Source organism: Borostomias antarcticus (genome assembly GCF_949987555.1).
Source record: "Borostomias antarcticus genome assembly, chromosome: 5".
In the NCBI taxonomy this organism is placed as follows: domain Eukaryota; kingdom Metazoa; phylum Chordata; class Actinopteri; order Stomiiformes; family Stomiidae; genus Borostomias; species Borostomias antarcticus.
In genome coordinates, this window is record NC_140238.1 from 23,471,980 (window position 1) to 23,484,402 (window position 12,423).

Below are 12,423 nucleotides of genomic sequence, written 5' to 3' on the forward strand. Positions count from 1 at the left end.
TATGATGAGCCAGCTCTATAAATAAATATAAACTAGCTCACTTCGCTTACACATTCAGGAACTGTACATGCAGACGACATACATAGTGGGTGGGGGACGACAGGTTCACTGTACTCTTGTTTTCCTACAGTGATGGGAATGACGGTATAAAACACGGAACCAACTGATCTAGCCTATATTTCCAGCCGACTGCTATTTCCAGACAGACCAATGAGCAGAAGCGCCGAATCAACTTTTACAAGAAGACGAAATCAAGGAGGTTATAATAGAAGCCAGCCTAAAATCAATCATTAGTTTCATGCAGTAGTTTCACGGCAATCTGTTTTTGAGTATCCTATTTAGCTGCGGTGAGTTAATTATAAATACGATTGGACAACAGGACTAGACTATCAAACTGCCATATACTGGTATCATTAGCTAGCGTTGGCTTGCTACCTACCTTCATCTACCATTGAAAAGGATAGGCCGCTATCGTTCCTATTAATTCTGCATGTGAAACAGCTAGTTAGCTGGATTATTGGTTTTGAACTAGTGCTAACGTACAGTGGCTAGCTACTGCCAGTAGCTAGCTACCTATAGCTGTGATCAGGGCTACAGACTTGTCACCTTTAGGTGAAAATAGCCGTTGTTAATCCAAAATAGGTCATTTGTTTGATCTGTGTATGTATGGGTTTGCATGTTTGTCATCTTTTTCACCTGTGATCGGTTTGCACCTCTGTGTGATGCATTGCAGTTTCTCATTGCAGATTGTGACGGAACTGTCTGGCCTAGCTACCTGTTGGCTTGCTGGTTACTAGTTAGCTGCTGTACCTTCCAACCCCCGTCCTGAATTCGTTGTTCTGTTTAGGACACCGGGGGAAGCTCCTGTAAGTTATTGTGTTGTGCAGCTAGCTAGCTAACCAGCTACCTGGCTACAGCTCCTCAACAAGGGCCATGACATCACTGGTAAGCGTGCGATTGTCATGTATACTATACTATGCTAGCTAAATTAAAAGACATTGTGATATAACCTGATTTGAAAGTCTTCCCACCAAAATTTTACATTTTCAGAGCGCCTGGAGAGCTACTTTTAAGCGATATTCTACTATTAATTTGGGGGTTGAGGCAGATATTTGCCTTAGGCTTGAGTGTTGGACTTCATATTGAGTAAGAGTAGCATTGCCTTTCAGAGTATAATTGTATCTTATTTGACTAAATCTGATTCTGATTTTGGAGCGTTAGTGTGGGCTAGTTTTTTTCTTTAATAGAAGCAACCCACAAATCTGACTGTCTGCCTGTCTGTGTAACAGGGCAGCAGCAGTTCCTCCTCCACAGAGTATGTAGTCAGAGTTCCCAAGTGAGTATCGTCCCTCCTGAAAATGCAAACAACTGCTGCATCCAGCCTCCACTTCATCACTGTTCCTGCACATTGTCTTATCTTCCCAAATCTTTTTTCTACGGTTAATTGTCAACCACCCGTGTGTGTGTGTTTGTGTACCCAGAAACACCGGTAAGAAGTACAGCATCATGGCATTCAACGCCGGGGACAAAGTCAACTGTTCCACCTGGACCCAGGTAGTGGCAGCCGGCAGTGTCACTGTCACACCTCCTCCCCGGCATCTGAAAACATTAGTCTTGTCAAGGAGGGTGATGCTGCGCTCCATTTGTATCGGAAACTTCGGGATTCCCGGGTTCGACGTCAGTCGTCATCAAATATGTCACCGGAAATTAGGATTTCCTACATTTTTCTTGGGATAAAAAAATCTATCCGGAGTTCATAAATTACAGCTGCTGATGTCAGTCAAGATGCATCAACAATAAGTGAAAGCTGTAATAAGACTGTTTATTAGCGCTTCTGTCTTATTTGTGTCTCATTAAATCGGTTGTACACACAGTACTCTCCAATATCTATCGGTGCACAATGTTGCTACAAAGTTCAGATGCGTGAAATATTATCAACTGGTATTGCTAACAATGGCTATCCTACAACTACAACGATGGGGCGAAAGTGGGTTTTCCTGTTTTGTTTCTTGGAACGCATTCAACCTGGACATGACGTCGTCCCGGCCGCCAAATCCGGAGCACTGATACAAAAAGAACACAGCATGATTCTCCCGCAGCCTGGCTGGACATGGAAGCCCTCCTGGCACAGCTGCCCTGCGCTGTCTGGTCTGGTCAGCCAAGCTCCACTCTAGCCCATATCATCACCACCATGTTCCAACTGAAAACATTTATTTATCGTTTTCTACCATGATCTTTCAACATTAGTTATAAAACCCCCAACGTTTGCTCTTAAAAAGGACAATGCTCGTTTTTGACAACCTGGACCTTATTTACGACATATTATAAGACGTTTGACTCACCGAGATCACTTTGGTGTAGTTCGGAGGCATGTAGAAGAAATTTAAAATCCAGCGCGAGCCAGTATATCCATGTAATGGCGGTGGTCGGGGCACTTAGAATGCAGTTTCTAAAAATCTATTTTCTGCCGCGAAACGGTTGTTTTCATCAATCTGTCTTGATGAATCGCTAGTTGTGCTTACATAGAGCATATAGGCCTGTTGTGGTTTTTCACATGCCTCTGTAATATGATCTTTAGAAACGTCTTTAGACACGAAATTAGCTTCCTCACTTGCTCCAGCACGCATGCGCACAGCGTGCTGGAGCAACGATTGCGCGCTGTGCGTATGCGTGCTGGAGCAAGTGAGGAAGCTATTTCGTTTCGAAAGACGTTTCTAAAGATCATGGCATGTGAAAACCACAACAGGCCTATATGCTCTATATATATATGTCGTAAATAAGGTCCAGGTTGTCAAAAACGAGCATTGTCCTTTAAATAAAATGTTTTGAAAGTATTAGCAATCTAGTTTGATAAATGGCCAGTAATGCCTGTCCCCGAAGAGACAAATTGACAGATGGCACCAGCAAGAGAGCAAATGTCTCTCTTTCTCTCTCTCTCTCTCTCTCTCTCTCTCTCTCTCTGCGCTAGGGTTGCAAAATTCTGAATATTCAAAGTTGGTTATTTATACCATCTGTATTTACCTTGTAATTTACAAACATAAATATAAACAATTTGTTTTGTCATAAGCAGACAGGCAGGCAAACATTTCTAATACACATTTTTAAAATGACTTTTTTGACTTGATCTGTATCCCAATCTATACATTCACTCCCCCCCCCAGGCCCGTATGGAGCGGGACATGAGTAACAGGCGGATGTACGGGGAGGAGGAGACACCTGACGGGCCGGCGGGTAGTGAGTTTGGGAAGAAACAGCGTGAGGAGGCGCGCCGGAAGAAGTTTGGCATCGTGACGCGGGAGTTCAAGGTGGAGGACCAGCCCTGGATCCTCAAGGTCAACGGCAAGGCAGGGAAGAGGTAGATAGACATGCGCACACACACAGCGGGAAATAGGTTGGTAGACACACACACACACACACACCAGGAAAGAGGTAAGTAGACACACGCGCACACACACAGCAGGGAAGAGGTACTGTAGGTAGACACACACACACAGCAGGGAAGAGGTAGGTAGACACACGCGCGCACACACACAACAGGGAAGAGGTAGGTAGACACACACACACACAGCAGGGAAGAGGTAGGTAGACACACGTGCGCACACACACACACACACAGCAGGGAAGAGGTAGGTAGACACACACACACAGCAGGAAAGAGCTAGGTAGACAGACGCACACACACAGCAGGAAAAAGGTAGGTAGACGCACACACACAGCAGGGAAGAGGTAGGTAGACGCACACACAACAGGGAAGAGGTAGGTAGACACACACACAGCAGGGAAGAGGTAGGTAGACACACGCGCGCACACACACACACAGCAGGGAAGAGGTAGGTAGACACACACACAGCAGGAAAGAGCTAGGTAGACAGACGCACACACACAGCAGGAAAAAGGTAGGTAGACGCACACACACAGCAGGGAAGAGGTAGGTAGACACACACACACACACAGAGCAGGGAAGAGGTAGGTAGACACACACACACACAGAGCAGGGAAGAGGTAGGTAGACGCACACACACAGCAGGGAAGAGGTAGGCACACGGCTACACACACAGATTCAGTTGTGTTATGCTGAGAGAGAGTGTGCGTGTGTGTGTGTGTGCGTGCGTGCACGCGGGTCTCTCAGATTCCGAGGTCAGAAGAAGGGTGGGGTGACGGAGAACGCGTCCTACTACATCTTCACGCAGTGTCCTGACGGGGCGTTCGAGGCCTTCCCCGTGCACAGCTGGTACAACTTCACCCCCCAGGCCAAACACCGCACCCTCACCGCGGAGGAGGCCGAGGACGAGTGGGGCAGGTAACAGGCAGCGGCGGTGCCCACACACACACACACCAGGGTTTCCGTTTTGTCCTGGAAAATTTTGAAGTTGAAGTTCGACATATTTAAATCTCTCCGGGCATAATGTGTGGTGACAATAATTCCCTCTAAGCACAATTTGAATTATATTAAAATAGGCTAAAATTGAATTTGTATACTCTTATTTTCACACACGCACACACACGCAGTGACCCTTGCCCCCGCCCCCAATGTCATCAGGAGGAACAAGGTGGTGAACCACTTCAGCATCATGCTGCAGAGACGCCTGCGGGAGCAGGAACGTGGGGAGGACGACGACGAGGAGGGGGAGAAAGGAGGGAAGAAGAAGAAGAAGAAGGCAGGAGGAAGAGGAGGAGACCTGCGCATCCACGACCTGGAGGACGACCTGGAGCTGAGCAGCGAGGACAGCGACAACAGCATGGGAGAAGGTAGAGAGGGAGGGAGGAGTGGATGGATGGAGGGAGAGAGGGAGGAGGAGTGGAGATGGAGGGAGGAGGGGAGAGAGGGAGGAGGGGAGAGGGAGGAGGAGATGGAGGGAGGAGGGGAGGAGAGTTGAGGGAGGAGTAGAGGAGGGTAGAGAGAGGGAGTAGTGGAGGAGGGTAGATAGATGGAGGAGGGAGGGAGGAGTGGATGGATGGAGGGGAGAGAGGGAGGAGAGTTGAGGGAGGAGTAGAGGAGGGTAGAGGGGGAGGAGTAGAGGGTAGATGGATGGAGGAGGGGAGAGAGGGAGGAGAGTTGAGGGACAAGTGGAGGAGGGTAGAGAGAGGGAGTAGTGGAGGAGGGTAGATAGATGGAGGAGGGAGGGAGGAGTGGATGGATGGAGGGAGAGAGGGAGGAGGAGGGGAGAGGGAGGAGAGTTGAGGGAGGAGTAGAGGAGGGTAGAGAGAGGGAGTAGTGGAGGAGGGTAGATGGATGAAGGAGGGAGGGAGGGAGGGAGGAGGGGAGATGGAGGGAGGAGTGTAGATAGATGGAGGAGGGAGGGAGGAGTGGATAAAGGGAAGGAGTGAAGAAGGGAGCAGAGAGGAGATGATTGGTCATATCCGTCATACAGGTCATACAGGTATGAGAGAGTAAAACATTCCGTCCTGATTCTGTTCCCTCACCACTTCTCATCCTTTCATCTCCCTCTCCTCTCCACTCCTCCCTCTCCTCCTCCTCTCCACTCCTCCCTCTCCCGAATCGACCCGACACTCTTGAACTGTGTCCTCCTTCTCCGTACTCCCCCACCTCCCCCCTTCTCTCCCCCTCCCTCCGTCCGTCCTGTAGACGGGGAGTCCAAGGCCAAGGCCAGGAAGGAGAAGGACATGAAGGGCAAGGGGAAGAAGAAGAAGAGGAGGAAGGGCAGCGACAACGAGGCGATGGAGGACAGCGACGACGGCGACTACGAGGGTCTGGAGGTGGACTACATGTCGGACGAGAGCAGGTGAGAGCACGCACGCACGTTTCCAGTGTTTGATTTTGAGTTCGCCAACCGCGTTCACACTTAATGGGCCTGGAATAGAGGGCGGGCCGTCCACACCAGCGCCGCCAGGCGTCCAGCGTGCGTCAGTGTGAAGTTCTGGACCTGTAGCCCACAGCCCAGGGCTGAGTTTCGCAGAGGCATCGTAGCGCTATGTTCATCGTAAGCTATGGCGTTCATCATAGCGCTACGATGAACGTAGCGCTACGATGCCTCTGGGAAACTCGGCCCAGGACGCTAAAGACCACCTCACACCACAGGACCGATTTATCCCTGACTCACCCATCCTGACAATCTGCTCTGGGATGTTGGTCGGTACCGATGTTCGGCCCAGATTTTCTCGTAATGCAAGGGGCTTACAGATCCAATCTTCAACCTCCCGATCGGCTCCCAGACTCATCAGGGCTCCCCCGATAATATTGAGCGTGTTTGATATTTGGGATTTAAAATGTGGATGATTATTACGTCACTACTTTTCGAGCTTGCTACGCTATCAACATTACTGGTCAGCGCCTCTGTTACAGCCATACCCCTGGTGACCAGCTGTTGCATGCAGTCGCTATTTCCTGCTGTGTTGGAACACGCTGACAGTTTTTTTTCACAATATCGCCAATGGTTAGTTAATTAATATCTTAGTGGTGTGTTTTGGTTTGGGGTTTGGTCCACATACAAAGAAAACACATCAGTGAACCACCTCGCTATCACACACACACACACACACACACACACAAACTTTTTACAGAACCCCCGCTCATCTCTCGCTGTCCCCTTGACCCCAGCTCAGAGGAGGAGCCAGAGAAGGGCAAGCCCAATAAAGCTGAGGACGTCCCCAAAGGTCAGCACCTTTCCTTTCACACGCGTGTGGGTGTTAGAAGTATGCACGGTGTGTGTGTTAGCGTGTGTTAGCATGTCTATGAATGTGTGCGTCCGTGTTCACATTTGGGTGTCTGAGTTGTGCACGGTGTGCATGTGTGTTGGCGTGTATAGGAATGTGCGTGTGTATGAATGTGTGTGTATTTCAGCGTGTATGAATGCGCGTGTGTGTGTGTTAGCGTGTGGCTGTCAGAGTTGTGCACGGTGCGTGTGTGTGTTACACGTGTATATGAACGTGTGCGTACGTATTAGTGTGCGTTAGCACGTATATGAATGTCTGCGTGTGCGTGCACGTCTTTGTGCGCGCGCAACGCGACAGGCGTTTTAACGGAACACCGGTCCGCCCGTCGGCAGGGATCGACGAGGCGTCTGAGAGCGAGGAGGAGAGTGAGGAGGAGAAGCTGAATGAGGAGGAGGGGAAGGAGGAGGACGATGAAGAGGACGGGAAGAAAACGCCGGTCCAGGTGGAGAAGAAGAAGAAGAAAGGTACGTCTCGTTGACGATAAGAGTCAGAGAAACAGAACGTAGCGGCCATAGTGGGAATCATACAGCCAGGCCAGGCTGGTTTAGGTTCCTGTCATATTTACATTGGAGTTTCATAATTGCATGAGTCGAACGTTTCCTGCACAATAGGGACATCAGAGAACTTCGCTGGAGGATCCACCAACCTGTACTGTATAATTAGGCGGCGCAGTTTGTTTATGTGTGTGTGTTTGCGTGTTTTCCAGATAGCAGTGGAGAGTCGGACAGCTCAGATGACAGCGACATCGAGGGAGAAGCTGCCTCTGCCCTCTTTATGGTGGTGTGTGTGTGTGTGTGTGCCTGTGTATGTGTGCGTGCGCGTGTGTGTGCTTTATGGTAGTGTGTGCTTCTACTTCTTCATCGTATGGGTAGGTTGGTTTCGTCCTCTCCCCCCAGGCTTGGGGCCGAGGGGCTATCCTTTTACCACCCCAAGCCTGGGTGGGGGGGTCACCCGGGCTATATATCCAGGCACACCTCCACGTCACCATTTCGTCATCCACGACCATCAGGCCACGCATTCTGTTGGGTGTCCGATAAATCAGACAGTCCTGGATGATGTGGTCTGCGGTTTGTTCCTCAGCGCCACACTCCCACGCCGAACAGGATGCCTAGCCCCATCTGTGTATCGATGAGCGGAAACGTCCGATGCCGGTCCGGAGGACATTAAGCATCACCCTCCTGTTCTAGCCAGCTGGCCTAAGTTCCTGTGTGGCAGAGGCCAGCTGGCTGGATGCCTGCAAGGGGTTGTCCACAGGAGTGGGACGCAGGCATCTTGTCACGATGTGCAAGGCTTCGTTGATAGGCGGATCGATGAGGCGGGTGTGAGCGCTGTGGCACCACACCGGTGCACAGTATTCACTGGTCAAGTAGACCAGGGCTAGGGCTGCCATACGCAATGTTTTTGTGCCAGCGCCTCAGCCCGATCGGACCAGTCGCCTCATCAATGCCACACGAGCTGTTAACTTCTTGCGCAGTGATTCGAGGTGTCGGCGTAATGTGAGCGACCTGTCCAATGTCGATGATGGGTTCAGGCATGTAAATTTGTCACCTTTCGGTGAAATCCGCTGCTTTGAATCCAAAATAGGTCACTTAGGTGATTCGTACAGATCCAATGAGAAATGTTTTTGTGTGTGTGTGTGTGTGGGGGGGGTTGAGAGCCATGCCTGACCTGTGGGAGCAGCAGGTCGATGATTGGTTCGACACAGGCATAGATGTGAGGCACTGGAGGATCTTGGAAGGGGATACAGAGCAGAGAGATGGGGCGGTAACTCTTGGGGTCCCCTTCAGGCTTGTTCGGCTTAGGAATCGCGACAACTAGGGCTCTTCTCCAGTTTGGGGATCTTGAGTTGGCGCAAGCAGGAAGAGAGGAACGCTCTTAACCAGGATTTCAAGGCAGGCGTGGTATGGAGTATAAGCTCCGGGGCAGATAGAATCAGGCCACGGAGCTTTCCCTGGCTTTACATGCTGGAGGGCAGCAGCGAACTCCTTCGCGGTCTTTGTCCTCGTATGTCCCACTTTTCACAAATTGTGATGCAATTTTGTTTGCTGAGATGGGTCAGTGACGGGGGGAGTGTCTGGACCTACCAGTGAGGTTGTTAAGGATGCTCCATGCCTTGCGGCTGGAATGTGAGAAGTTGATGGAGTTAATGGCCTCCTCCCAGCGCTCTTGTCTCCTTCGCCTGAGTCTAGAAAGCAGGGCTGAGGCAAGTCTGTCTGACTCAGCTCCTGGGGGGGGGGTGGGGGCGGAGGAAGGCACAGTAGAGACTTGCGCACTCTGCACCCCAGCACGGTTTGTAGCTGTTGCGACGTCCGCGTGGGATGAACTTTTTGGGCGCTTTCACCAGTATGCTGCAGAGTTCCCGGTACGCCTCGTCCATGTTGTTGGTGTTAGATGGTGGGAGGCACCTCGAGTTTAGGCATGTTATCAGCGATGGTCAATGTTGGGATCTCGGGAACTTTCCAAGCACGCGTCTATCCAGCATAGAGACAGGGGTGGGGGAAGACTGGGAGATACGCTGGCTTGATTCGTGAGGACGGAGGCTTGTAGACCTTTACGATTTTAAAGCCGGCAACGTCCACGCACAACCACTCAATCTCCGAGCCAGTCGGGGGTTTGGTCGGCGAGAGTCCAGTTCAACCTTTGGTGGGCGAACGTAGCAAGGCCATGCTTCCTGCTTAGAATAGATCCAGCTAGAGGTAAATTTGGGTGAACTAGTTTATCTGCTCTTACACAGTGGGTCTCCCCACCTGTGGCAGCCAAACACCAGCCCGGGTGGTGGCCCTTCGCTTCGCTTGCTGTGGTTAATCGCAGCTACTGACGGGGGGGAACCACGAGAAGGTGTCTGCCTCGACCCCCTACAGTGTGTTTGGTCTTTATTTGTTTTCTTGGTAGTGTGTGTGTGTGTGTGTGTGTGTCTGTATTGTTTGTAGGTTGTGTGTGTGTGTGTGTCTCATACTGCTCTCTCCTCCAGAAGAAGCGCACCCCTCCTAAGAGGGCCGGTGGGCGTGGCTCCGGGGGCAGCTCCCGGACGGGGAGTCGCCCTGGGACGCCGTCCATAGACTCCGCCTCCACCTCCAACACACTCCGCGCCGCAGCCAACAAACTAGAGCAAGGTACACACACACACACACACACACACAGATCACCACCATAAAGAACATACACACACACAGATCACCACCATAAAGAACATACACACACACAGATCACCACCATAAAGAACACACACACACACAGATCACCATCACCACCATAAAGAACACACACACATACACACACACACACACACACACAGATCAGCACCATAAACAACACACACACACAGACATGCACATGCAGATCCTCCCTAGTCCAAACAAGAGCAAGGTACACACACACGCACACACACACCTCCCTGTGTGTGTACCTAGAGCAAAGGTACACACATAGACAGATCCTCCCTAGTCCAAATTAGCGCCAGGTACGCATGCACACACACACACACACACAGACAGACAGACAGATCCTACCTAGTCCAAAGCCATCTCATTTGTACAGTTGTGAACTGAAAAGAATGGCAGAGCAAACCGGTTCATCTGTCACAATAAGTTGTCGCACACGACAGCTGCAAGCCCCCTCCTCTCTTACGCCTCAATTCCAGCGACTCTGGTTGTGTTGTGATCCGGTTACCGTACGGCAGCCGGAGATGATCGCAGCCATTCACTCTGCTCCGGTAAATATATGTTTGATAGAACGTGCATCTGGGATGCATCAATAGTAACAACCTAGGACCTGGGACCTAACTACCCATTAGTTAGGTCCCACCCCCTGACGACCTGTCAGAATGTCAAACAAAATGGCCGCTCCTGAAACGCAACAGGTGGTTGAAGCCGTGTGGAGGACAGAATAAAATCTGACCGCATTCGGAACACTCAGTGGAATTGAGGCATCAGAATTATATGATGTCTCTACACGACACAGACGTCAGTATAATATGACGGCAGAGCCTGCGACCTCACGGCGTTCCCAGAAGACAATGGGTGGGACGTGTGTTCGGGGAGATATATGGGTTGGCGTGCAGATTGGTGGTCGGTGATCGGTGCTCATGCAATGTTCGGACGGTACTGACTGTGCCCCCCCATGTCCAGGTAAGAGGCAGACGGCCGGTCCGAGCTCGGACTCTCCTGCTGCCAAGAGACTGAAGATGGAACCCAGCTCCCAGAGCCCCGCCCCCTCGGGGAAGAGCACACCACAGCCCCCCTCGGGAAAATCCACGCCCAGCTCCAGGTACACACACACACACACACACAGTCTCTCTCTCTCACCCACAAACACTTGCAGTATATGCTGGGTGTTGCACAAAACAAACTTAAACTCTACACACACTAGGGATGGGAATAACGGCTATCGTGGGGAATGACTGACCGCCATCATTAATGGGTTGACAAACTAGTTTAGTCATGGATTTTTTTTCTTTTCTTTCTCATAACAGTTATCATAAGGTTCAACGGTAACGATTACACACACGACAGCTGCAGATTAAACAACATGCATAAGCAGAATGACTTTTGCAAAAGAGAATTTATTAAACATTTGAATACTGAAGTTTGATAGGTTACTTATTTAATATCTTATCTTTAGACCATGTCGATATTAGCTTTCTACTCAACAAACTTCAGCCTAACGTTACCCGTTAGGCTACTGATTAACGTTTCCAGTCATTGACTTCCATTCCAGCCTATGTGCTACTGATTTTTGATTTAACTTCATCCAGCCACTTAGCCTAAAAACTGATAAACCGTTATGAAATATCTGGCTAATTCAAAATAAACCCTCCCAAATACACACACCAGGTACACACACACACACACCACCCCCCTCCCCTCACAGGACGCTGACATACGAGGGTGTGAGTCCATCAAAATGAACAGACAATGCCAGGCGCCAGCCCAGCAGTACATGTTTGACATCCTCCTCCATCCCTCCCTCCTCCTCCCTCCCACAGTGACGTGCAGCTGACAGAGGAGGCTGTGCGTCGGTATCTGATCCGGAAGCCCATGACCACCAAGGACCTGCTGAAGAAGTTCCAGACCAAGCGCACAGGCCTCAGCAGCGAGCAGACGGTCAACGTGCTGGCGCAGATCCTCAAACGCCTCAACCCGGAGAGGAAGAACGTCAACGACAAGATGCACTTCTACCTCACCGAGTGAACGTGGGATGGGGGGGGGGGGACGAGGAGGAGTGTTGTCTGAGAGATGGAGTAATGACAGGAGGGGACCGCCGTCCTGACTCAACCGTTTTCTTCGTCATCCTTCCCCAAATTGCTGTTCAAATTACCATGAGGATTGTTGTAGTCTTTCTTACTAATAAAACTTTCTTTCTTACTAATGAGTGTGGAGGTTTAGTGAGTCAATCTGCCCTCATTGTTTACATTAAAAGATTTGTGTCCACTGTAGCGCATTATACAAAGTACACAGTAGTTATAGTAGGTGGTTATATCCGTATCAATGAAGTGGATGGACATCTTGAGAGTAAGAAAAAGGTATCGCACTCTCTTAGCCTGACTCTCACACTGAATTTCCATTTCACATGCTCAGAAGCGTGCACTTGACAAACGCATTCAGAGAACTCCACTCCCACAGAGTCAGCTTGGTTCCAGTTTTAAAACTATTTTTCTGAAATGTCAGTGGAGTGAATAAGCAAAATTAACTTACTGAAATAAAGCAAAAACAAGTGGGCACACCGCTCACTGTTGCGTTCTAGGCTATA

General features: G+C 50.1%; 1 protein-coding gene across 4 annotated transcripts; it reads left to right on the forward strand.

Annotated features, from left to right (window-relative positions):
- The first annotated feature begins 208 nt into the window (after positions 1 to 208).
- Positions 209 to 11,986, forward strand: gtf2f1 (general transcription factor IIF, polypeptide 1). 4 transcript variants are annotated; one of them, XM_084438798.1, is made up of 14 exons: positions 209 to 347; positions 747 to 945; positions 1,290 to 1,336; positions 1,482 to 1,554; positions 3,162 to 3,355; positions 4,130 to 4,300; positions 4,541 to 4,749; positions 5,588 to 5,744; positions 6,560 to 6,615; positions 7,008 to 7,139; positions 7,382 to 7,455; positions 9,647 to 9,788; positions 10,803 to 10,941; positions 11,660 to 11,986. In XM_084438798.1, exons 2-14 carry the CDS (start codon positions 934 to 936, stop codon positions 11,862 to 11,864), a joined length of 1,611 nt encoding a protein of 536 aa, XP_084294924.1. In that variant the 5' UTR covers positions 209 to 347; positions 747 to 933; the 3' UTR covers positions 11,865 to 11,986. The 4 variants fall into 4 exon arrangements, with proteins under 4 accessions (XP_084294924.1, XP_084294926.1, XP_084294927.1 ...); XM_084438800.1 differs by having other exon boundaries at positions 7,382 to 7,452; XM_084438801.1 differs by having other exon boundaries at positions 7,382 to 7,452; positions 9,650 to 9,788.
- Positions 11,987 to 12,423: the final 437 nt, after the last annotated feature.

Excerpts from the sequence above, each read along its gene's own strand:
- gtf2f1 (XM_084438798.1), top strand. Across the intron at positions 1,337-1,481 it reads TATGTAGTCAGAGTTCCCAA|AAACACCGGTAAGAAGTACA; the intron begins GTGAGTATCGTC and ends TTGTGTACCCAG. Across the intron at positions 10,942-11,659 it reads AAATCCACGCCCAGCTCCAG|TGACGTGCAGCTGACAGAGG; the intron begins GTACACACACAC and ends TCCCTCCCACAG.